The 27,844-nt window shown below is 41.7% G+C and overlaps 1 protein-coding gene across 2 annotated transcripts in view; it reads right to left on the reverse strand.

Annotated features, from left to right (window-relative positions):
• bard1 (BRCA1 associated RING domain 1) overlaps window positions 1-27,844 on the reverse strand; it is a 258,292-nt gene that overhangs the window by 151,640 nt on the left and 78,808 nt on the right. For both annotated transcript variants that reach the window (XM_063051578.1, XM_063051577.1), the window contains exons 4-6: window positions 9,443-10,506; window positions 6,912-6,992; window positions 466-638 (exon numbers count right to left, since the gene is read on the reverse strand). In XM_063051578.1, coding sequence (XP_062907648.1) covers window positions 466-638; window positions 6,912-6,992; window positions 9,443-10,506 — 1,318 coding nt within the window. The remainder of the gene's footprint in view (window positions 1-465; window positions 639-6,911; window positions 6,993-9,442; window positions 10,507-27,844) is intronic.

Here is a 27,844-nt window from a genome sequence, read left to right on the forward strand (position 1 = left end):
TAACCAAAGTTTTATAAAGGTGCAATATAACTTTCTGACTCTTGAACTTAATGCCTTGACTAATAAAGCTAAGCATGTCTTTAAAATTAAGTATAAAAGCATAACATAAATTAATAGGCATCGGAAAGTCAAGTTAATATTGTAATTCAGTGTTAGGACACTATTGAAAGCATTCATGTTGCTCTATGGGTTTATGAATCAAAAATGAATTACAATCTTTTGCCGTTACCCATTTTGCCCAATGATGCAGCTTTGCACATTGAAATAGTCTGGAGTTCAAATATTACTACTTGGCATTAAATTTGCCACGACCATAATATGCATTTATCTTTCCAACAATGTTAGATGACATGAGATTTTTCAGCCATTTACAGTTACAGATTACGCTTTCTCCATGTACCTTAGTACGCATCAGGATTTTTTTTTCCTGAGTTGGATATACTTTGGAGCAGGTAGATAACTTACATCACATCTTGAGAAGCTCCGTGTAAAACGAGCAGCTTAATAACATCCACGTGCCCATTCCTTACTGCATCATGCAATGGAGAATCATTTTCATATCCTGGTGTATTCACTAGAACACCAAACTGCAGTAACATCTGTACAACTTTCACATGCCCATGGTTACAGGCTTCATGCTAAAAAAAAAAGCACAAGCAATTATTAATGACTTCAGTATGACTTACACAAAGATCATAATATCAACACCCAGTTCGTCAAATTAAAAACATGTTTTGCAGCTTGTAGAATCACCACATAAAAGCAGATCCTTTGATCCATGCCAACCAGCAAGTGCCCATCTGTACTAACCCTATTTGTAGGCATCTGTACATAGGATTTTCTCTTGGCGAATCAAGCCTTGGTTAGTACTTGTTAAATGTTTCACTTTTATAACATCAGCATTCACTTGAACATCTTACATTTATGTATTCATTATGTATCGTGTGCTAACTCTGAAACAAAGTTATCAATTTCATCACCCATATTGTAGAAATATAACATAAAAAGAATCGGTCCAACCACTAGTGCCAGTAACCAAACAGAAGAGGCTCCCTTTATTCCCACTTTTTGCCTCCTGCCAATCAGCCACTGCTTTATCCATGTTAGTGTCTTCCCCATAATACCATGGGCTTGTAACTTGTTCAGCAGCCTTACGTGTGGCACCTGGTCAAAGGCCCAATGAAAATCCAAGTACACAACATCAACTGATTCTCCTTTGTCTATCCAGTTTGTTACTTCTTCAAAGAAATCCAACAGATTTGTCAGACAAGATTTTCCCTTGAGGAAACCATGCTGACTACGGCCTATTTTATCATGTACCTCCAAGTACCTTGAAACATCATCCTTAGTTAATGACTCCAATATCTTCCCAGTCACTGAGGTCAGACTAACTGACCTACAGTTTCCTTTCTTCTGCCCCCTCCCTTCTTTGAGAGTGGAGTGACATTTGCAATTTTCCAGTCTTCCAGAACCATTCCAGAATCTAGTGATTCTTGAAAGATCGTTACTAATGCCTCCACAATCTCTTCAGCCACCTCTTTCAGAACTCTGGGGTTTACACCATCTGGTCCAGGTGACTTATCTACCTTCAGACCTTTCGGTTTCCCAAGGACCTTCTCTCTAGTAGTGGTAACTTCACACACTTCATGACTCCTGACAACTGGAACTTCCACCACACTGCTAGTGTCTTCCATAGTGAAGACTGATGCAAAATACTTATCCAGTTCATCTGCCATTTCCTTGTCTCCCATTTGTACTCTCCAGCATCAACTTCCAGTGTTCTGATATCCACCCTTGCCTCTCTTTTACACTTTATGTATCTGAAGAATCTTTTGGTATCACCATTAATATTATTGACTAGCTTACTTTGGTATTCCATCTTTACTGTCTTAATGACTTTTTTAGTTGCCTTCTATTGGTTTTTAAAAGCTTCCCAGTCCTTCAACTTCCCACTAACATTTGCTCTATTATATGCCGTCTATTTGGCCTTTATGCTGGCTTTGACTTTTCTTGTTAGTTGTTAAAACACTTCCTCCTCTTTGGAATGTATATATCCTATGCCTTCCAAATTGCTTCCAGAAATTCCAGCCATTGCTCCTCTGCCAACATCCCTGCCAATGTGTTTTTCCAATCAATTCTGGCTAACTCCTCTCTCTTGTCTCTGTAATTCCCTTTACTCCACTGTAATACTAATACATCAATCATATTATGATCACTTCCCTCTAAGGGTTCTTTTACCTTAAGCTCTCTAATCAATTCCGGTTCATTGCACAACATCCAATCCAGAAGAGCTGATCCCCTAATGGGCTCAACCACAAGCTGCTTTAAAAAGCCATCTCGTAGGCATTATAGAAACTCCCTCTCTTGGAATCCCACACCAACCTGATTTTCCCAATTTACCTGTGCATTGAAATCCTCCATGACTGTTGTAACATCACCCATTTGGCATGTATTTTCTATCTCCAATTGTAATTTGTACACCACATCCTTACTACAGCTTGGGGGGAGGGGGTCTGTATATAACTCCCATTAGGGTCTTTTTATCCTTGCAGTACCTTAGCTTTATCCACAATGATTCAACACCGTCCAGCCCTATGTCACTTCTTTCTAATGATTTGATTTAATTTTTTTTTAAACCAACAGAGCAATGCCATCCCATCTGCCTTCCTGCATGTCCTTTCGATGCAATGTGTATCCTTGGGCATTAAACTCCCAGCTATAATCCTCTTTCAGCCATGTTTCAATGATGACTACCTCATACATGCCATTTTGTATCTGTGCTACAGTTCACCTACCTCACTCCGTATACTGCGCACATTCAAATATTACACCTTCGGTTCTGTGTTCACCCTTTTCAATTTTGTCCATCTTTTACATTGCAATTCATCCTGTTGACTGCAATTTTGCCCTATCATTAGCCCCTCCTTGCTAGGAGTCTCAGTCCACATTGCTTCTATTTGTAAACCAACTACCTCATCTTCAGCACTATCCCTTCGGTTCTCCTCCCCCTGCCAAATTAGTTTAAACCCTCCTGAGCAACTCTAGCCAACCTGCCCGCAAGGATATTAGACCCCTCTGTTTCAGGTGTAACCTGTCCCTTTTATACAGGTCGTATCTTCCCCAGAAGAGATCCTAATGATCCATAAATCTGAACCTCTGCTCCCTGCACCAGTTCCTCAGCCGCACATCCATCTGCCGGATCATCCTATTCTTGCCGTCACTGGCACATGGCTCAGGCAGCAATTCAGAGATTACTACCCTGCAGGTTCTGTTTCTCAGCTTTCTACCTCGCTCCCTAAAAACTCTCTTCAGGAGGTGCTCACCTTGTCTACCTATGTTATTGGTGCCAATATGTACCAAGATATCTGCCTGCTCACCCTTGCCCTTGAGATTGCCACTGACCCAATCTGAGATGTCCCTGATCCTAACACCAGTGAGGCAACATACCATCCAGGTGTTTCTGTTGCACCCACAGAACCTCGTCTCTGTTTCTCAGACTAGGGAATCTCCTATCAACACTGCTGTCCTCTTTACCCCTCTGCTCTTCTGAGCAACAGCATCAGACTCAGTGCCAGAGACCCAGTCGCTGTGGCTCCCCCCCACCCCCATCAGGAGATCATCCCCCTCTATAGTTCTAAAGTTATATACTTATTATCTTTTTATTCAGGGGAACGACCAGAGGTGTACTCTGCACTGGCTGTGCATTTCCCCATCTCCTCCTGACAGTTACTCACTTACCTGTCTCCTGCAAACTAGGGGTGACTATCTCCCTGTAGCTCCTGTCTATCATCTCCTCATTCTCCCAAATAAATCAAAGGTCAACGAGCTGCAGCTCACTGCACCTGGTGCAGATGTGTTTATTTGGGAGCCTGGAGGTCTCCCAGACTTCCCACAACCCACACACGGTACAAAACACTGGAGCCATCCTCACTAAGCTACTATGCCCTAACAGACAAGGATGAACAAATAAGAACAGAAAGAGAGAAAACCTATCAAATCTTTAACCTCATTCAAGCCTGATGAGCCAAACCACTCCAAGCACTGGCACACTGAAAAAGAATAGCCGCTTCAAGAATGGTCACTCGACTCAGAGAAATTGCCACAAAGCTCTGCCTTTAAAATCTCGATCGCCGTCCTGATTTGAAAGCAAGCTCTTTTTATACACTCCCTGGCACCAACCGTCTAACTCAGAAAAAACTGCCACTAAGCTCTGCTTATTAAATCTTGGAGGTGGACCTGACTGAAAGGTAGCACTTTTTACACACTTCCTGGCGCTGACCACCGTATTTGTATTGTCCAGGTAATCCAAGACCATGTGAAGAGCCAATGAGATCACATCCTCCACAGACCTATTGCGGCAATAGGCAAATTGCAGTGGATCCAGGTCTTTGCTGAGACAGGAGTTAATTCTAGCCGTAATCAACCTCTCAAAGCACTTCATCACTGTAGATGTGGGCACTACCGGACAATAATCATTAAGGCAATTCACACTGCACTTCTTGGGCACTGCTGTAATTGTTGCCCTTTTGAAGCAGGTGGGAACTTATGACTATAACAATGAGAGACCGAAAATGTCTTTGAACACCCCTGTCAATTGGTTGGCATAGGTTTTCAGAGCTCTACCAGGTGCTCTATTGGGGCGTGCCACCTCGCGAGGGTTCACCCTCTTGAAGGACAGCTTGACGTTGGCCTCTGTGACACAGATCACAGAGTCACTGGGTACTACGGGGATCCTCACACTTAGTTTTATTCTCCCTTTCAAAGTGAGCATAAAAGACATTGAGCTCGTCTGGGAATGAAGCATCATTGCCATTCATGATGCTAGTTTCGCTTTGTAGGAAGTAATGGACTGCAAACCCTGTCGGAGTTCACGTACATCCAATTCCGCATCTAACCTCGTTCAGAATTATTCCGACGCTCTTGAAATGGCCCTCCCCAAGTCCTTTCTGCTTTTCTTGTACAGACTTGGATGGCACAGATTTAGCCCTCAGCAAACTATGAACTTCCTGGTTCATCCACAGCTTTCCATTTGGGTATGTATATGCACACTCTCATCCGCACAGGTTATAATGAAGTCAGGAGCAGCTGTGGCACACTCATTCAGTCTCGAAGATGAATCCCTGAATACAGTCCAGTTCGCCAATTCAAAGCAGTCATGTAAGTGCTCCTGTGCCTCCCTAGTCCATACTTACTTAGTCCTCACTACTGGTGCTGCAGTCTTGAATATGAAATGTATGAGCTTGATCATATATTTCATAATCTCATCAAGGAAAATAGCTGTTCAGAAGATGCTCCTAAAACACACTCAACATTTTAGGAACAACTTCTTCCCCACCACCAACAACCCAAGAACAACAAAACTTTGCTCTTTTGCTCTCTTTACTTATTTTGCTCTTATTTTACACTACTTGTTTATATATATATATATATATATATATAATTTATATTTATCTATTATAGTAACTTGTAGTAATTTTACACATTGCACTGTATTGCCGACGCAAAACACAAATTTCATGATAAATATCAGTAACAATAAACCTGATTCTGACAAAGCAGATACCAAATATCTAATTGCCATTACTATTTTAACTCCAGCAATGCTCAGAAAAAGAGCAGTTTTTGCACAAGCATGGCAACTGTGCAAGAAATACTTAATTAGAAAGGGAAGTAGAATATTGGTCTTTACTACAAAAGGGTCAAAAAAGAAAGGAAGCCTAGCAACAACCGTTCATAGCTTTCAAGGAAGGAAGTCCTGCTGCAACCGTGCAGAGAAGGTAGTTGGAGTGGTTCCAGGGCTGAAGAGATTGCCTTATAAAATGAGAATGAATAGATTGGGTCTATATTCCAGAAGTTATGGGAATATTTAAGATTGTGAGGGGACTTGACAAAGTACATCTGTGTATATGCTTCCATTGGTGAAGGAATATAGATCTGGAGGATATATAAAGGGTAGACCTTACAGGTTCATGAAGTCAGCAATTTCTTTCTGAACAGATCAAAAATGTTTAGAATTCTCTACTTTTCTTAAGAAAAGTAGATGCTGAGTCATTAAGTTTGAGGTTTAAACAGATATATTTGGACAAGGAGTGGGTTATGGAGGCTGAAAAGTGATGAGTTTACATGGATCACATTGCTTTGATTATATTGTAGACCAAACTCAAGGTGCTCTATGGTAACTCCTGCACTTTTATTTCAAAAAGATTTGCTTCTATAAACAGAATAGTGTCCATTTTCCACGCTCTAGCAAAATCTAGAATATCATCTGCAAAATAATTGTAAAAATCAAGGAATCTCAGGCATCAATAAGGACTTACCGTTCAAGTAACTCTGTGTTGCTACTTAACATAGTTTAAAGCAGCAAATTGTTAATTTATGCTGCAAATTTATTCTTTCACCACGATAAGAGTTTTAAAGTTTTGTTAAAAAGCAAAATCTGGAAATGTAAATAAGAACAGAAAATGCTGGAAATACCCAGCACGTAACACCCATGACAAGAGAATTCACAGTTAATGTTTCAGCAGTGACCTTTCAACAACCTAAAATGTGAACTCTAACTCTCTCTCCACAGATGTTTTCTAATCTTCTGATTAGTTCCAGCTTTGATTTTGAAACTATGTGAAGGTATTCCAATCCAAGGAATCATACAGGTGCTGTTACCCAGTCTATCTTAATTGCTTCTTCTTATCATCTAATGAAATGGAAAAAGGACAATTGTGGTGGCTTCTTTTGCGAAACGTGCAACTCTCCTGGAACAATCTAAGTTATAACAACACATGTGGACATAAATATTGATTGTACTTGAATGGCCATTAACAAATAAGAGTTAATTCTAAGTTTTTTTTAAACTTATGGTTTTAAATCAGAAATAGAAAAATATGAATCCAAAAGGTGATTTCACCAATACACACCAATGGCGTCCATCCTGCATTGTCTTTAATATTTGGATTAGCTCCATTCTCCAAGAGCTGCTCCACTGTTGCAACGTCACCCTAAAACAAAGTAATATGAATCAGATTAGCATGACACATTGCACAAAGATACTTAACCTGCACCTTAATGTGTCCTAATAGTGCACACATTGTTTGGTAATCCAGTCAATAACTTAATAGCACTTCTTTAAATTATAAACTGTGTATTTCATTGTCAGCATGCTGTTTTCACACAGTTTTAATTATTTTGCTTTATTTCACCTCAGCTTTGCATTAAGAACAGAAGATCAGGCAATACAGCTGAAGCCTGCTCTTCCATGAAGTAAATCATGGATGCCCCTCAAGCTTCACTTTCCTTTATGTATTGCATACTCCCTTTATATTCAAAAATCTATCACTGCTCTCTTGATTGTACTTAACCACTGAAGTGAGAAATTCTAGCATCGAAGTGACAGATGTTTTCTCATTTTTGTCCAGAATGACAAATCGCTTACATCAGGCTTCAGGAGGTCCAGCCGGGGCAGCAGCTTTGATTAGTCCCATTACTTCATACATTCGACATAGCCTGGGAAATTACCTTATTTCAAAACTTTATCCAACTCCCTTGTATGTTAGGGAGTCCATTTCAGATCATAATACTTCATATTGTTAAAAAGAAATTCCAATCTTCCTAACTTACTTTAAGTCCATTCTTCCTTATTTCTGACTCTTTTGGCAGAAAAAGTGTTTTTCTTATTTACTTTGAAATAATTCTAACACCTCTATTAAATCACCCTTTGACACTCTCAGTTCAAAGGGAACATCTTAGGTACTCAAGTCTCTCAGATAAATGAATTCCCTCAGACTTGGTACCAATAAAAAAGATCTCACTCTCTCTGATGTCCAAACATCCCTTCTATAATATAGTAAATCCTAATTAGCCCTATCAAATTGTCCTTATACCCGAGGTTTATATACAATCACAAATCTCTCTTCCTACACTCTGCAGTATTTTATCATTAATTTACTTTATTTTTCAGGTTTCCTCTCCAAACTGTATCACATCGCCCAAATATCAAGTTCTACATCAGGGTCAATGTTGCTTATAAGAGGAGGGGTCTTAATATTCACCTCTGGGTCTCCACTACTTCCTCCTATCAGAAAAACTTCTAAACATACACATACAAATAGAAGACATTTTGATTATGACCTTAGGTTTATACAATTAGAACTTGAAGATTTTTGTTTATATTAATGCTTAGTAAACTTAAATAAATTTAATTTAAACAAAAGAACTACCAATTTCGGTCTCTATAAATGCAGTTTTGAGTGCACTGAAAACTTATTCAACGAATGTTGTTGCAAAAGCAATCTGTACATTTGAATAATTTCTACACTAGCCATTACAGTATTTTTTCCATCACCATAGAATATATAAAAGAACACAGCTGGATTCCCATGAATCTCATAACTCTCAAGAAGGGACAAGTTTATTTTTCTTCAATTGTTCACTATGTCGCAGTCTTTTGGAAATCTGTTTCAAAACCTTTGGTAAAACTTGTAAAGCTCGCATTTGTGGCAAAATTCTCATTGCAAGGCCTTTGTTACAAAATAGCTTATCAAGAGTTCAAGTTACTTGATTCAATTGAGTTTCCAACTGCACCACTGCCCAATTTCCCTAAGTAATATCCTTCAGTTTTCTTTTCATTTTAGTTACTGTTTCTATTTGTGATTACCAGACTGCTCATCAAATTGAGGTTTAAAAAAATAAGCAATATGCATAAGGTAGGTGCTCTGAAACCAAATAAGCCACCATATTAGGAAACACAGATATTCTGGAGTATGCACAAACTACTTCAGGCTTTCCCTGAATTATTTCTTTGGACAAAAAAAAAAATTTTCACATCATCTCACACCTTTTGATTTTTTATTCAATTTTCTAACCACCATCAAGCCACTGACTGATGTGCGCAAATCACAGAGGAGAATGGTTTGTGCTTTTCCAGCAATATACAGTATTCTGCGTAGTTAATTTTTTCAGATGGAATACTATTGGTGGGAAAAAAGTGATTTTTTCTTCTAAATGGGCCTTTCAGTTTTTAAATGTCAAACCAACAAAACTGAATAATTATATTTTGACACTGATGAATTTAGATAGAGCACGTTTACAACAAATAGAAAAATTGACCAATTGTTACTGTTTGTTAACTTGTTGCAGAAGCAAACCAAGCAAACTAAATTCATTTATGAAAAAGATCTGAATAGCCAAATGCACCAGTATTTGTGATAACGGAAATGAAGATGCATTTGACACCCCGGTTTGAAAACATGACTACTCACACAGAACAGAAATGTCATTGTAAATGAAATAAAATTACATTGATAAGTATGTTAATAGGTGTGTATTTCCCATCACAGAAAGGTTTATAAACTAAAAGACATACTGACATTGGAGCTATTGCCTATTCTTGTCTCTCAAATGATGAATCAATAACACCCACCCATTATCAGAATTTATTGGTGTACTGTACCTTTATGGAAGCAATGTGCAGCGGTGTCTCACCCTTGTGATTTCTCTTCATTAAGGGAGTAAGAGGAGAGATTGGAGTTGTATGACTTCCAGCCAGTCTGCTCTTAGGCGTAGATCGTGGTGTATGAGGAGATTTCTGTGTTGCATGCTGTTTTCTCTCACTGTTACCTTTGTTAGATGGTGTGTTGTAGCTACTCTCTGTTGAAGAAATAGCTTGTATATCATTATCAGACTCATTCAACACAGATTTAAGTAGCAGTGGAGTTGCAGATTCCTGATGCGTGTCTGATTTAGTTGGTTCACACATATTCTTACTGAAACTTGCTGCCAATATTTTAGTGCAAGAACTTGGACCTTTCTTGCTCTTTTTTGAGGGAGTTTTAGAGTTGGAATCAGATGACTTTCTTAATCTTTTAGCCATGGCATGTGCTGTGGGCAAAGGAACAACATGCTCTTCCTTCTTTAAGACTTTGGCCAACTGTACTGGAGAAACATCTTCGCAACTGGAAGCTGCTGCTTTGATACATGCATCAGAAAGATTGTCACCCAGATTTTTGTTTGTAGACTCTACATTGGAGTCAGTTACATTGTTAGGCAGTGAAGCTGCATCCGCATGGGCCAATTCTTCAACAGGTTCACCTACAACTACTTGGTCCTGAAAATTATAAACCATTGGTTGACTGGAAAATGAGACAACTCTGTCATGATCCATTGTTCCAGGGCTGTCACCTTCTCTCGCTGTTTTCTTGCTTGTTCTTTTTCCAAAACCCCATTCTTTATTAGCATCAGTCAATCTTTTTCTAACTCTCTGTTTTGACTTGTCTGAAGTTCTCCTCTTTGGAGAATCATGTGGAGGAGATGGCGATGACAAGAATTCAAATACAGAAGATGAAGTTTCATTCAAATCGGAGCTTGGACTTATTTTCTGATCCTTCTTTAAAGCGTGCATGTCCAGAACACACTTCAATTTTCCACTGCGTGGACTAAACCGTGTTCTTAAATCCCACTTTTTACCAGTTTCTCTTTCAGCTTTCATTTCCGGTGTAACTGAGTTACTTTTATCAGCTAGAAATGAACAAAAACAATAATTAAAAGAAAAGGAAAACAAACTTTGCTTGTGGAGACATTTTCAGTAAATACACAGATAAAGGGAGACACAACTTTCCTTAACCTCAAAAAATGCCTTTTTTTCCAAAGAAGCAAAATTAAGGAAGCTATCCTTCTACTTTTATCCAGGTTTCTGACTTCTACTACAATGGAAACAGTTCTTAGAACAGTCATTTCAACTCTATCCACCATATCAATTTTAGATTTCCAGTTGCACTGTGAGAGATGCCCACTCTTTTCACTATTTACTGAAAGCCAGGAAAAACTATCTGGCTACGATTTGTCTGCAAACCTACAAATACAAAGTATACATCTCCAAATAAATTTTGACCTTCCTATCTACTGGATGAAGCTAAAACTGAAATTTTAATTTCACTAATGTGAAAGAATACAATAAGGATGTTGGACTTGCTGTGTTGTCTGGAAGACGTTTCACCACTCCTCCAAGAGGCTTCTTCAGTTCTGATCCACAGTGGGTAGTTTTCCAGCTTATAAACTCTGTGAGTTGTTTAAAGGTATAGTAATCACATGAGGGTTGTTAAGAGTCATAGAGGTAATGAAAAGGTCATCAGTCTTATCTTTGCATGAATGGAGGTGTGAACCGTTGTGGAGGTGCTGGGGTAGAGATGTTAGCACTGCATTGCAAGTAGCTGATAGGTGGTGTCGTGCCCCACCCCCTCCGATCAGGGACGGGTTTTCCAGTTTGACAAAGATGGCTTTTTTAACCTCTCTTTAAAACCACCTGTCCTCCCCGTCCGAAATACAAGGGGTGATTGATAAGTTTGTGGCCTAAGGTAGAAGGAGTCAATTTTAGCACATTATTTTTCAACATAGTCCCCTCCTACATTTACACACTTAGTCCAGCGGTCATGGACCATACGGATCCCTTCTTTGTAGAAGTCAGTGTCTTAGACCTCCAGAAGTGGTCCACAGCAGGGGTGATAGATAAGTTTGTGGCCTCAGGTAGAAGGAGATGAGCTATACAGCTCTCGTTACATGCACGTGCAGTTCAACTCTTTGAGTGATTATGCAGAAAGGTTGAAGTTAATAACTCATCTTCTTCTACCTTAGGCCACGAACTTATCAATCACCCCTGCTGTGGGCCACTTCAACAAAGAAGGGATCCGTATGCTCCACGACCACTGGTCTAAGTGTGTAAATGTATGAGGGGACTATGTTGAAAAATTAATGTGCTAGGTTTTCTAAAATTGACTCCTTCTGCCTTAGGTCACAAACTTATCAATTACCCCTCGTATGCACATTGTTATCATCAAAGGAGTGTCCCTTGTCCCTTAGGTGTAAATATACAGCCGAATCCCGACTTGAGGTGTTGAGGCACAAACACGAGGAAATCTGCAGATGCTGGAATTTCAAGCAACATACATAAAAGTTGCTGGTGAATGCAGCAGTCCAGGCAGCATCTCTAGGAAGAGGTACAGTCAACGTTTTGGGCCGAGACCCTTCGTCAGGACGAAGGTCTTGGTGTTGAGGTGTCAGTTTGTGAAGAGGTTGTTTTGTCTCGCCGATATACAGAGGGGATGGGTTACGACACCACCTTTCAGCTACTTACAATGCAGTCCAAACATTTCTACCCCGATGTCTCTATAATAGTTTACACCCTCCATTCATGCAAAGATAAGACTTATGACCCTCTAATTACCTCTACAATTCTTACAACGACCCTCATGTGATTACTATACCTTTAAACAACTCTCAAAGTTTATAAGCCGGAAAACTAACCACCATGTATCAGAACTGAAGAAGCCTCTCGGATGAGTGGCGAAACATCTTCCAGACAACACAGCAAGTCCAACTTCCTTATTTACTACTGCTTCACATATGATGATCTGGATGACTGAGAACCTTCATAGACAATAAGGAAGTTCTGCCAGAAGATGTCCTAGTTTAGGCCTCACAAATGCATCTACATACCATACTTCCTAACAACACAAGGAGATATTTCATGCTATTGGGTTAATGCAATCTCACTGCCCACTACTTTTTTCAACCTCCCAGCATTCCCATCAACAACCCCAAAAATGTACACTTCAGTAGGAATTTGCAATGGCGTTAGACTTCCATCCGCATTCCTTTGAGACATAGGAGGAAACTGTAGTTACTAGGCAAAATCGACATGATCACAGAAAGATTGAATCAGCGGTCGGGATTGAAGCTGTGAAACAACGCTCTACTAGCTGCATCACCCTATACACAAAATGCTGTAGGAATTCAGCAGGTCAGGCAGTATCTATAGGAAGGAATAAAGAGTTGACATTTGGGGCTGAGTCCTTTCATCATGTATATTGAAAGGTCTCAACCAAAATAGTGAAACAGACCTTTTACTCTATAATATTAAAAGTCAAGCAATCTTTTGGAAGCCCCATTCCTCAATTTCTTTTCACTTAATGTGTGAAAAATGCCAGCCGAAAACCCCTTTACTGACAATTTCAATCAACATAAATCTTGGCTTTTCCTCTTGTTTCTCATCGATTTGTTTAACCTTTCACTATATTAGTCTTGCTTTGCCACTAGAAAACCACTAGGAAAGTAGGAATTATGCCTCCTATGAGTAACAGATGACAAAATAATATTTAATCTATTCAGTTGAAAAGCATTCTTTCTCCATCTTATTTCAGTCCCAAGTATTTACTCTCCCAATAATTAGACCACAATTCAATAAGTAGACTAAATGCTCCTGGTGGTCAAACAACAGTTTGGGTACATATTCACAAATTATTTAGTCATAATGTAAGTTAATGAAGAAACATAAACATCAAAAAGAATGGTGCGAACTAGTGTGCTACATTGCAGAAAATCATATCTTGTTCAAGTAAATCCTGATATGCTGTAAATGTATGCTACAACTAAAGTATTTTGCTCCAGAAAGATATATACAACAGTATGCAAAAAAATACTCAAACTGGAAAGGCTACAACCTTTAATTCAAAACTGATAAGCATCTACAATTGTCAAAATTACTGCATTCAGAGGTTTTATGTGCAGGGAGAAAGAGAATTGCATGGACCCCATTATAACTCTGTTATCAAAGTGAAGGAAAATGAGTATTCAAACACATTGAACGAATCTCTCACATCCTGCAATTCGACAAATAAAAAGACAAAAATATCAAACACTCTGGCGTAAAGCTTCACTGAAGTCAATTTTTCTTCAACCTTTATCGATTGAAGGAACTCTAACCATATATTTAATACCCAGTCTTGAAAGGCTTGATTTAAATCAGCAACTTCTCATGCTATTGTTCCAAGCACTGAATGGTTAGAATTGAGCAGATCTGTCCCTCTAATTACATACAATATACAGGGCAATTATGCACATTAAATTATAAAGCGCAAATAAAAGCACCTTTCAGTAACATGATCTGAGCCTCAAAAACATATAAAGATGACAGACTGCAATTCTTCAGTGAAATTGTTTTAACATTTAAAGTTAAATACAGGTCACTTCACACAATTAAGTTTGAAATTAGGGCAGGTACTTATTCTGCTCATATTTACTTGGAAAGCATTATAATTATCTGTCCCTTTTGTACTGTGCCAACATTTTTCTGTCCAACTTCCACCTGACAAAATATAATTTTCTACTTAATCAAGATTCTGCTATAATAAAAGCAATAAACCTTACACGGCAGAATCCTTGCTTCTATTCAATATTCCACTGAATAATATTTAAAAATTATGTCGTGGATACAGATGTCAGAGGCTTGATACTGCAGCACAAACGTCAAGCCTAATCATCGTTGCTTTGAATGCTCTATCTCCAGACAGGGAAGCTGAACCATGCAGATATGTGCAAAACTTTCTTTCAGTTTTTACAATTTATGTACATAGGAAGTTACAGGAAATAGCAGCATTTAGTAGTGCAGGGAGGAGAGTTCATTGTCTGTGCAGTTTACTTAGCCACCGAACTGGGAAGCAATTTGCTTACAACTTAGCCCCCAATAAAACATTCACCACAAAGCTAATTTGGGGAGGGGATTCATGGTGGAAATAATTTGTAGGTTTCAATTTGCTTTTCTTCTTTAGTTTCTTTCCTCAAGGCAGGCTCATTTGCCAAAGGAACGAATAATGCACCTGCGTTTGTTCCCGTAACAGCTGTTAAAGACAGTAAATGCAATCACAGCACACAAAAAGTTAAAACTTACATTTCACGACCTCAAAATAATCCAATATGTCAGAATCAAGCTTATTATCATTGTTACACATGAGATTCTGCAGATTCTGGAAATCCAGCGCAACACACATAAAATGCTGGACAAACTCTGCAGGTCAGGCAGCATCTATGGAAATGAATAAGAAGTCAACAGTTTGGGCTGAGACCCTTCATCAGGACTGGAAAGGAAGAGGGAAGGCAGCAGAATAGAAAAGTGGGGGAGGGGAAGTCGGTCTAGCTAGAAAGTGAGAGGTGATACCAGGTGGGTGGAAAAGGTAAAGGACTAATGAAGAAGAAATCTGACAGGAGAGAAGAGTGGACCATGGGAGAAAAGGAAGAAAGAGAGGCACGAGGCAGAGGGAATAGGCAGGTGAGCGGAGGTGAAAGGCCAGAGTGAGGCATAGAAGAGAGGGAAGGAAGAGGGAAAAAGGAAAAAAAGAGGAAAAACAATCAGTGAAAGGAGAAGTCGATGTTCATGCCATCAGGTTGGAGGCTGGCTAAAAGGAATATGAGGAGTTGTTCCTCCACCCTGAGAGTGGCCTCATCAAAGCAGAAGAGGAGGCCATAGACCAACATGTCGGAATAGGAATTAAAATGGTTGGCAACTGGAAAATTCCATTTTTGGCAGATGGAGGAGAGGTTCGCAACAAAGCAGTCTCCCAATTTATGTCGGGTCTCACCAGCATAGAGGAGGCAACATTGGGATCACCGGATACAAAAAAAGACCACAGATTTACAGGTAAAATGCTGCCTCACCTGGAAGGACTGTTTGGGGCCCTGAAAAGAGGTCAGGGAGGAGGTGAATGGGCAAGTGTAGCATTTCTCTCACTTGCAGGAATACGTGCCAGGAGGAGATTAGTGGGGAGGGACGAATGGACAAGGGGATCATGGAGGGAGTGCTTCCTGCAGGAAGTGGAGAGTGGGGGTGAAGTAAAGATGTTCAAGGATCCAGTTAAAGATGGCAAAAGTTGCAAAGAATTGTGTTAGATGCAGAAGCTCATGCGGTATCAGGTGAGGACAAGAGGAACTCTATCACTGTAAAGGTAATGGGATGATGGGGTGAGCATGGATGTCTTGGAAATGGAGGAGTCTTATATGATGTGAAATTTGTTGTTTTGTGGTAGTACATTGCAAAGACATAAAATTACTATAAATTACAAAATAAATGATGCAAAAAAAGGAAGAAAAAGGTTCTATTCATGGGTCCACAGACCATTCAGAATTCTGACAGTGAAGGTTTCAAAACTATTTCTGAATGCTTGAGTGTGGGTCTTCAGGCACTTGAATCTCCTCAATGATATTTGTAATCAAAAGAGGACATACTGTGGTTGCTGAGGGACTTCAGTGATGGATGCCGTCTCTTGAAAAAGCACCATCTCTTGAAGATATCCTTGATGTTGGGGAGAGTTGTGCCTGTGAAGGAGGTAGCTAAGACTCTAATTCTCTGTAACTTTTTGTGCATTGGAGCCTCCAACCCAAACTGTGATGCAATCGGTCAAAGCATTCTCCACTATACTCCTGTCGAAATTTGCAAGTCTTTGGTAACACCGAACCTCCTTAGGCTGCCAATGAAGTAGAGCCACTGGCGTTTCTTCTTCATGAATGCTTCAATACATTGGGCCCAGGGTAGATCCTTCAGCATGCTGACACCCAAGAACTTAAACATGCCAACCCTTGCCACAATTCTTCAGACAATTAAATACTTCTGAGATATAATCAAAAATAGCAAAGAAGCACTGCTGCAAATTTGTGAAAACAAGCCTCAAAAATTAGTGAAACCCTTTTTTACTCGGCATCTCTGCAAATGCGGCTCGTTAGTCCCTCACTAACAGCCACTGGACTCCACGGCGAGAAAACCACCATTCTCCGGCTTCATACGTCTTGGGTGTATATGACTTTGATCTCGCCAAATCCGTGGGGTTGGGACGTCTCGCCCACCCAAACCCACAGTTTGTGTGAATGCTGTGTGATTTACTGCCAGTCGGCAAGAAATAACAGATCGTACACTACATACAATTATAAAGAAGTACGTTTAAGAATGGTAACTTAAGCAACCAGTTATTAAAAGAAAGAAAAAAATTTAAAAACAAAAAGGGCCCATTACATTTAAACAGTCACACATGCACAATGGAGCTCAAATCTTCCAGAAGCTGTTGTTTTCAAGGTACACACAGCACCTTCCGAATGTTGCTTGAAATCTATCTCGAACAGATGGGCTCCCTCACAGGACTATTGGTCCTCCCTTCTTGAAGCCATTCATCTGCACAAAGCACCCTTTGCAACAGGAATGGCATCCTCAGCCATCTTCCCGCCTGTCTTCTCCCAGCTCCCGCCAACAAAGACCTTGGCCCACACCAGTGTCCCTCACAAAAACCCTCCACCCAGTGTTCTCTCGAACCTTCTCCCAGTTCAACCATCCTGATTGGCTGACATCAATTCCGAAGTTGAGCAACAAAGCCCCTTTTCTCAGTCCAAACCCAAACAGGCTGAAAGCAGAACTAACAGACTGATTTTACAGAATTGCTAAATGAAATACCTGCAGCATAGCAGTAAAAATCTCAATCAGGGAGTTACATAAAGACCATACGAACATAAGCCACAGGAGCATAATTTGTACATTCAGCTAATGAAGTCAATTCTCCATTTGATCATGGCTGACTTATTTTTCCCTCTGAACCCCATTCTCCTGCTTTCTCCCAATAATTTTTAATGCCTTACTAATCAAGAAACAATTAACCTCCACTTTAAATACTGCATACCCAATGACTTGGCCTCTACAGCTGTCTGTTGCAATGAAATAAACAGATTCACCACTGCCTGGCTAAAGAAACTCTTTCTCATCACTGTTCTGAAGAGAAATCCTGCTATTCTAAGGCTATGTTCTCTGGTCTAAGGCTCTCCACAACTGGAAATATCTCTTTCACATCCACTCTATACATGCCTTTCAATATTTGGTACCTTTCAATGAGATTCTTCCTGTTCTCACCCCTTTCTCATTCTTCTAAGCAGCAGTGAGTTCAGACCCAGAAAATGGTCTTCATACATTAATCTTCGATCCCCAGTATCAATCCTTTAAACTTCCTCTGGACACTCCCCAATGCCAGCAGATCCTTCCTTAGATATGGGACTACAGTTCAGCATTCAACACCATAGTTCCAACCAGAATCAACAGGAAGCTCAGAGACCACGGCCTTGACCCTGCCTTGTGCAGCTAGATCCTGGACTTCCTGTCAGATTGCCAGCAGGAGGTAAGAGTAGGCTCTCTCACCTCCACCCCTCTGACTCTCAATACAGGAGCCCCTCAGGGCTGTGTACTAAGTCCCCTCCTTTACTCTCCCTATACCCACAACTGTATCTCCACCCACAGCTCTAATCTGCATTAAATTTGCCGACGACACTACATTGATTGACCTTATCTCAAACAATAAAGAAACGGCCTACAGGGAAGAAGTCATCTCTCTGGGGAAGAAGTCATCTCTCTGACACAGTGGTGTCAAGAAAACAACCTCTCTCTCAATGTCTCAAAAACAAAGGAGCTGGTTGTGGATTACAGGAGGAACAGAGACGGGCTAACCCTTATTGACATCAATGGACCTGGGGATGAGAGGGTAATGAGCTTTAAATTCCTCGGCACCCACATCACCGAGGACCTCACGTGGTCTGCACATACCAGCTGTGTGGTAAAAAAAGGCACAACAACGCCTCTTTCACCTCAGATGGTTGATGAAGTTTAGTATGGGCCCCCAAATCCTATGAACTTTCTACAGGGGCACAATTGAGAGTATACTAACTGGCTGCATAACTGCCTGGTATGGGAACTGTACCTCCCTTAATCGCAGTACACTGCAGAGAGTGGTGCGGACAGCCCAGTGTATCTGTAGTTGTGAACTTCCCATGATTCAGGACATTTACAAGGACAGGTGTGTAAAAAGGGCCTGTAGGATCACTGGGGACCCAAGTCACCCCAACCACAATCTATTCCGGCTGCTACCATCCAGGAAATGGTACCGCAGCATAAATGCCAAGACCAACAGGCTCCAGGACAGCTTCTTCCACCAGGCCATCAGACTGATTAACTCACGCTGATTTGAGTGCATTCTATGTTACATTGACTGTTCTATTTATTATAAATTACTATGGTTGCACATTGTACATTTAGATGGAGATGTAACATAAAGATTTTTGCTCCTCATGTATGTGAAAGATGTAAGAAATAAATCAATTCATCACCTGCTTCCTCAACACTACCTGCCCCTCCACCTACTGCAAACTTGGCTATAAAACCATCAATTGCATCATCCAGATCATTAACATATAACGTGAAAAGCAACAGACCCAAGGCAGAATACTGCAGAGCGCCGCTAGTCACTGGCAGCCAAACAGAAAAGGCCTCTTTTACTTCAACTGTTTTCCGTTAACTGGTGGAATCCATGATAGTACCTTTCCTGTAACACCAGGGGCCCTTATCTTGTTTAGCAGTTTCATGTGCGGCCCCTTGTCAAAGCCTCCTGAAAATCCAAGCAAACAACATGCACTGACAGTCCATTATCTACTATGCTTGTTATTTCCTCAAAAAATTGCAACAAATCTGTCAGGTAAGATCACCCTTCAATGCTGACTTTGGCCCATTTCAGACATCTCACCCCTCCCGGAAGTTCCAGGAGTGTCCCGCAAATTGATGGTGGCTCCCTGATGCCCGCAAATTATATACAATATCCCGGAAATCAATTTTTTGAGAGCAAGTGAGCGAGAGAGAGAAAGCAAGAGAGAGCGGTAGAGAGAGAGAGAGAGAGAGTGAGAGTGCCATGGCAAAGTGTTCCAAAAAAAAAGAAAATATAAAACGTACATCACCCCCGACTACCCTAAAGTGTACCCCTGCCGAATAGGGGTCAAAAATAATGACAGTGTTGCTTGCTGCACTGTTTGCAACAGTGACTTTTCTATTGCCCATGGTGGGTAAAGACTGTAAAAGATATGTTGAGGTGAGTTTAACAGGTGTCATTCGTTCATTAACATAGTTAACGTTATTTAAACTATCTGGCTAGCTGCTAAGGAGCTACTCTATTGCAGACATCCCACCTCTCCCGGAAGTTCCGGGAGTCTCTCGCAAATTGATGGTGCTACCTCGCTGAAATGAGTTTTTGCAGGATGGGATGTCTGCTATTTTATCATTAGATTCCAAGCACCAAAAAAACTTCATTCTCAACCGTAGACTAACATGTTACCAACAGCTGAAGTCAAGTGAACCAGCCTAAGTTTTCCCGTCTTTTGCCTCCCTCCCTTAATAATGGGTGACATTTGTGATTTTCCAGACCTCCAGAACCATTCCTGACTATAGTGATTCTTGTAAGATCACTACTAATGCCTCTACAACCTCTTCAGCTACCTCTTTCAGAAGCCTGGGGTGTAGTCCATCCAGTCCTGGTGAATTATCTACCTTAGGACCTATCAGCTTCCCAAGCACCTTCGTTTTAATAATAGTGACTACACTTACTTCTGCCCCCCGACACTTGAATTTCTGGAATGTTACTGGTGTCTTTTACAGTGAAGACAGACACAAGTAACTCATTTCTTTGTCCCCATTACTACCTCAACTGCATCATTTTCCAGCCATCCAATACCACTTTTACTTCTCTACTCCTTATATATGTAAAAAAAAACTTGATGTCCACTTTTACAGTATATTATTTAGTTAATATACCTTCATATTTCATCATTTCTATCCTTATTGCTCTTTTGCCTTCTGTTCGTTTTTAAAAGCTTTCCACCAATTTTTGCAAATCATTTACTGAATCACCAATTCACTAATTATACAGTTTGCCCCATATACTTAGTGCAGCACTTTTGAGCTAGCATAACATGTCAAATTGTTAAGACCTCAGAGAAATATTGTCATATCAAGATTGTGTGGCTCACTCTCGCCATTTTGGACGCAGCGCTGCACCCGAGGGCTTCACCATTCACCGCAAAGACAGGACATTTGAGTCTTTTAAAAGGTAGAGGAGGTAGAATATGTTTTATGATTAACCTACCTGTCTCAATCCTGCTCACCCAACCTGGAGCATCTAGCAGTCAAATGTCATCCATATTATCTGCTCCTGGCGTAGCCTCTTGTATATTAGTGAGACTAGACGTAGATTGGGAGACATCTCAGCTTCACCAACATCTACGCTCTGTCTGCCAGAACAAGCGGGACCTCCCAGTGGCTACCCATTTTAATTCCACTTCCCAAACCCGTTCCAATTCCAACATGTCCATCCATGGCCTCCTCCACTGTCGGGATAAGGACACACTTAGGTTGAAGGAACACCTTATATTCCGTTTGGGTAGTCTCCAACCCGATGGCATGAATATCGATGTCTCCAACTTCCAGTAATGCCTCCTGCACCCCCCCCCCACAACTTCAGCATTTCCCATCTCCTTGTCCCTCTCTCATGTTATCTCCTTGCCCGCCCTTCACATCCCCCTGGTGCTCCTCCCCCCACCCCAACTTTTTTCTTTCTTCTATGGCCTTCTATCTCTTTCACTAATCAACTTCCTAACTCTTTGCTTCATCCTTCCCCCTCCAGGTTTCACCTATTGCCTGGCATTTCTCTTTCAAATCTACTGCTCAGCTTTTTTCCTCCAGTCCTGCCAAAGGGTTTTGGCCAGAAAAGTTGACTGTACTTTGTTCCGTACATGCTGCCTGGCCTGCTGAGTTCCTCTAGCATTTTGTGAATTGATTGTGGACTTCAGGAAGGTGAAGTCAAGGGAACATACACAAGTCTTCATCTAGAGATCAGCAAAGGAAAGGATGAGCAGATTCAAGTTCCTGGGTGTCAATATCTCTGAAGGTCTATTCAAGGCCCAATATATTGATGCAATTTCAAAGAAGAAACAACAGTGGTTTTACTTGAGGGGCCTTGCCTTGCTACTGGTACCACGTAGCCCAGTGCTACCTGTCTCGGGTCGGGTTGTCAGCGACTCAACCGGCACACCCCCTGGAGCACTTCGGTTAACCAGGGAGGAGGGTGTGTAGGCACCCAGCAGGACTAAAAACAAAACCTGTCAAAGGGCGGATGAACTCTTGGTGAGTCAACGGCCACCCACTGTCTGTGTGAGGAGTGCGAGCCACACAGTCTTTCGTTTCGCGCCTTGTAAGGTATTATGATGACAGACAACCCAACAAACCCTATACTTCCAGAGCCCGGAGTGCACAGGAACTCTGCGGAACGCCCAGACCCTGGCCTAGACAGGCAGTATGAAGATGCGACCTCAAACCCCACGGGGAGGGTTGAGTCCAACAAGGGGGCTGAGCAAACTGCACCTCTTTTGCGTTGTAAGGTAAAAACGATCATCTCAACCTTCAACGTAAACACCACCTGCCTCTTGCCTCGATGCACAGAGTTGGCATCACAGGCAAGCAGATATGAGATCTCCATCCTGGGGATCCAAGAACACTGTCATGTTCACCCTGACGAAGAGATAAGGTTCACAGAGGTAGAGGGGATGCACCTCATCACCTCGTCTGCATGGAGAGAGCCGACGACGATGTCAGCACAAGGTGGAGAAGGGCTGATGTTGATCCGCAAGGCGAAGAAGGCACAGAGGAGCGTAGTCTCAGTCAGTGACAGAATCCTCACTGCGGAATTCGACGGAAACCCAGCGACCTCTGTCATCATCTGTTACTCCCCGCACAACTGCAGCGAGGAGAAGGAGGTGGAGGCCTTCTACAGTAAACTTCACGAAGCTGTCACTTCAATACCAGCACATAACTTGCTGGCTATACTCGGCGATTTTAATGCCCAGGTCAGACTGGAAGATGTTCCATACTCATACCAAGACTTTACCAACAGAAATGGACAATATCTAGTTGATTTCATCCAGGAACACAGTCTCATTGCCACCAATACACAATTCAAGAAGCGAGCTGGTAAACTGTGGACATATGAAAACAGAGCCTCCATCTGCAGGAAACAGCTCGATTACATCCTCATAAGAACAAAATGGCGTAATTGTGTGATCAACACAGAAGGCTACAGCACCTTCAACTTGGTCAGTTCTGATCACAGAGTAGTGTCAATGCAAGTGGGACTGAGCCTGCGGCAACCCAAAACCACAGGTCCCAAGGAGAAGATAGACAAGCCAGCGAGCACTGTGAGGGTCATGTTTTTTGACTTCTCCAGTGCATTCAACACCATCCACCCTGCTCTGCTGGGGGAGAAGCTGACAGCGATGCAGGTGGATGCTTCCCTGGTATCATGGATTCTTGATTACCTGACTGGCAGACCACAGTACGTGTGCTTGCAACACTGTGTGTCCGACAGTGATCAGCAGCACTGGAGCTCCACGGGGAACTGTCTTGTCTCCCTTTCTTTTCACCATTTACACCTCGGACTTCAACTACTGCACAGAGTCTTGTCATCTTCAGAAGTTTTCGGATGACTCTGCCATAGTTGGATGCATCAGCAAGGGAGATGAGGTTGAGTACAGGGCTACGGTAGGAAACTTTGTCACATGGTGTGAGCAGAATTATCTGCAGCTTAATGAGAAAAAGACTAAGGAGCTGGTGGTAGACATGAGGAGAGCTAAGGTACCGGTGAACCCTGGTTCCATCCAGGGGGTCAGTGTGGACATGGTAGAGGATTACAAATACCTGGGGATACGAATTGACAATAAACTCGACTGGTCTAAGAACACTGAGGCTGTCTACAAGAAGGGTCAGAGCCCTCTCTATTTCCTGAGGAGACTGAGGTCCTTTAACATCTGCCGGACGATGCTGAGGATGTTCTACGAGGCTGTGGTGGCCAGTGCAATCATGTTTGCTGTTTTTTGCTGGAGCAGCAGGCTGAGGGTAGCAGACACCAAGAGAATCAACAAACTCATTCGTAAGGCCAGTGATGTTGTGGGGATGGAACTGGACTCTGTCACGGTGGTGTCTGAAAAGTGGATGCTGTCTAAGTTGCATGCCATCTTGGTCAATGTCTCCCATCCACTACATAATGTACTGGGTGGGCACAGGAGTACATTCAGCCAGCGACTCATTCCACCGAGATGCAACACAGAGCGTCATAGGAAGTCATTCCTGCCTGTGGCCATCAAACTTTACAACTCCTCCCTTGGAGGTTCAGACACCCTGAGCCAGTAGGCTGGTCCTGGAGTTATTTCATAATTTAGTGGCATAATTGACATATTACTATTTAACTATTTATGGTTCTATTACTATTTATTATTTATGGTGCAACTGTAACGAAAACCAATTTCCCCCGGGATCAATAAAGTATGACTATGACTATGACTGGAAGGCATTCTCCTCACAACCTGTTCTTCAAGCTCAGTATACAGTGGAGGTGAGAAATCACTTCGGCCCACTGGAAAAGGGGAGGAAGAGACTGCCACCGACCGCGACCAACAGTTCATAGACGCACACACAGATGCACCAAAGAGTTTGCCTACTGTGAAGCGAATCAAGAAGAGTCGGATCTTGAAACATCCTGACGTCCTCTCAGCAAGAAGCGTAGTCAATGCTTGTCATGTCGAACTTCGAAGGAGCGAAACAGAAGAGCTAAGAGACAAGTTCAAGACAGCAAAGAAGAATTTCTTTGCCACTTACGACCGACTGAAGGAAGAGGAACTAGCTGAGAGGATTAGAGAGATAGAAGCTGCTGATGAAGACACGCAGCATGGAGAAGCATAGCGCATAGTCAATGAAATCAGTAGATGGAAGAAGTCCCCATTAGGTCAAATTAGTGGTAAAATAGCAGAGGACTGTGTCCTGACATGGTTTACCCACTTTAAGAACCTGCTGGGAAGCCCGCCAACGATCACAGAAGAAGAAGAGGACATACCCACGATACTAACGCAAGTTGACATCGATGACGGCCCATTCACCGTTGAGGAATTGAAGAAGGCCAAATCTGCACTCAAACAAGGCAGGAGTGCTGGACCAGATGGGATACCACCAGATGTCCTGAAGAACTGCGACCTGGACGACATCTTGCTGGACATATGTAATACGGCACTGATGAAAGGTGACAAACCAGAACAGTGGTCACTCTCAAACATTATCCCAGTCCCCAAGTCTGGATCCCTCACAAAGACAGATAACTACCGCGGTATCAGCTTGACCTGCATCTTAGCAAAGCTATACAATCGGATGATCTTGAACAGGATTCTCAGCGCCATTGACCCTAGGCTAAGATTCAATCAGAATGGTTTTCGGCAGAAGCGCACAACAGTAATGCAAATACTTGCTCTCCGTAGGATCATCGAGGAAGTCAAGAAGAACAACCTACCAGCTGTGCTTACTTACAGCAATTTCCGCAAAGCTTTTGACTCCATTCACCGAGGTAAAATGCTGAAGATCCTGAAAGCTTACGGAGTGCCAGACCATCTACTGAGAGCAATAGAGTCCAGCTATACCAAAACTATGGCGAAAGTTGTATCACCAGATGGAAAAACAGCAGTGTTTGAGCTCCTAGCTGGTGTGCTGCAAGGAGACACTCTGGCACCCTACATCTTTATAATTGTCCTTGATCACGCTCTGCAACAGGCTACCAAAGATCATGACAAGCTTGGTTTTACCATAAAACCAGGGTGAACCAAAAGGGTCAGACCAGTTACACTCACAGATCTCGATTTTGCAGATGACATAGTCCTGCTCTCTGACCAGATGGAGGAAGCACAGCAGCAACTGACAAAAGTGGAAATTGAGTGCAATAAAGTTGGACTTCACCTAAACGCTAAAAAGACAGAGTACATGGCGTTTAACTGCGATAAAGGTACTCTCAAGACTGTAGAGACTGATGCCATTAAGAAAGTCTTTGACTACAAGTACCTCGGGTCAAGAATGATGAGTTTGGAGAAGGACATAAAGATACAGAAGGCGCTGGCGTAGAGGGCTATGAACGGCATGAAGGAAATCTGGAAGTCGAACCAAACCAGAGGGCTTAAAAAGAGGAATTTCATAGCAAAGATAGAGTCCATTCTCACGTACGGATGCGAGACGTGGACACTCACCAAGACGATGCGGAAGTCTCTAGATGGTTGCTATACACGAATGCTCCGGATGGCTCTTGATGTGAGTTGGCAACAGCACATGACAAACGTTGAGCTCTATAACAACTTACCAATGCTCTCCACTAAAATCGAGGTGAAAAGACTGCAACTAGCGGGGCACTGTCTACGCTACCCCGAGCTACCTGCCAGCCTAGTCATCATATGGGAGCCCAAGCACGGGAGGATGAACCCTGGGCGCCCTCCCAAAACTATGGTCAACACGCCCCTTGAAGACAGCGGCACAGCTAATGTAGATGAACTGAACACACTGATAAGGGACAGGGAGAAGTGGAGAGTCCGTCATCGTGCCCGATGCCGGCCCCCTAGGCCTGAGTCGACGTAGTAGTAGTGGTATGGCATCAACGATTCTCACAAATTTCTACAGATGTACTGTGGAGAGCATTCTAACTGAATACATCACCGTATCATATGGAGGAGCAACTGCACAAGAGTGGAAGAAGCTGCAGAAAGCTGAAGACTAGTCTACCATGAGCACTAGCCTTCCTAGCATAGAGGACATCTTCAAAAACCAATAACTCAAAAAGGCGGCATCAATTATTAAGGACCCCTATCACCAAGGATATGTCCTCTTCTCATTGCCAGCATCGAGGAGGTGGTACAGGAACCTGAAGAAACACATGCAGTGTTTTAGGAACAGCTTCCTCCCTTCCGCCATCAGATTTCTGAACAGACAATGAGCCCATGTACACTACCTCAGTTTTTTAAAGATTTTTTGATCTCTTTTTCACTACTTAATTTTTGCTCTCTTTTATCGTAATTTATAGTTTTTTATTATGTATTGCAATTTCTGCTTCCCCAAAACAACAAATTTGATAACATATGCCAGTGATATTAAATCTGATTCTGATTTTGACTGCCAGCATCAGAATGCAGGACCAAATTAGGCCAATTAAACTCTCCAAGTGCCCGATTCTATGTTCTATAATTTTTAATTAATATTTGAGTCTGAGATTTAAAATGAACAATTATGCTATCTTCCACTGACATTTGAAATATTCCAAATTTCCACATGGTAGCAATTCCCTAATTTTACACAGGAAAGCTTCTGTCTTCATTTTTAGACAATGTCCTCAAATCCTCAACTTGCCAATCTGCAAAACTAGCTTCCCTGTTTCAACATCATTTTCTACTTTGATGGAATCCTCCTAGTTGTGGCTAACAGCTCTGATAGGCACCGCCCGTCCTTATGCGTTCCATTGGACTTACAGTGGACATGGTGTAAGTCTGAACTTGCAGATTATTGGATGGTTCCACATCTGTCACTAAGTGGAGCATTACACTGGTGAATCGCCTATCTGAAAATAAACCAGGGCAGATATAGCAAAGGGTTCATGTTGTATTTCTTCAGAAGAGAGTGAGTACATCCGCACATCTTTTTCTCTGTTGTCTTGGTAATCTTTCTGTGACATGCACTGGAGTGTGTTTTGGGAGTCTGGTAAAATACAGCCTGCCCATCACACCAAAGAGAGTAAATAGAGACTCAATGCAGAGGAAGCTGGTGCATGAGACAAAACTCACATTGATTCACTTATCACTCTACAAGAGAGATTCTGGAACTGCAGATGAACTGGCGTAATCTTTTTATTTCTTGAAAACATTTAATCCTTTTCACCTTCAGTTAGTCATTTTAATAAGCTTTTTTAAAAAAAAATCAGGGGTGTCAATAATGAACAAGGTAATGAGCAATAGACAGAACTAAGCAAGCTAGTAACCAATTGACCAGATCAAAATGTTATAGTCTTACTCATCCTGTGAACAGTGATGGATAATTACTCTGCTAACAGAAGAACACTCCAAAGCCATCTTAGGAATAGTAGGGCCTAGACTGCAAGCACTAAAAAGAAAACTACGACATTCACAATCATAATGAGAAGTGTGGAACAGATTATCCATCTCGGGTGCTCCTGAGATCCCCATAATCACAGAAGCCAGTCTTCAGCCAATTGCTTTAATGCCATATTATATCTAGAAGTGGCTTAGGGCACTGGATAGTTCAAAGTTTAAAGTAATATCTGTCTACCTGTGTCTTAAAAAAGGCATATTTAAGGAGTTTTGAAGCATGACACTT

The sequence above is a fragment of the Mobula hypostoma genome, chromosome 6 (assembly GCF_963921235.1).
Source record: "Mobula hypostoma chromosome 6, sMobHyp1.1, whole genome shotgun sequence".
Lineage (NCBI taxonomy): Eukaryota > Metazoa > Chordata > Chondrichthyes > Myliobatiformes > Myliobatidae > Mobula > Mobula hypostoma.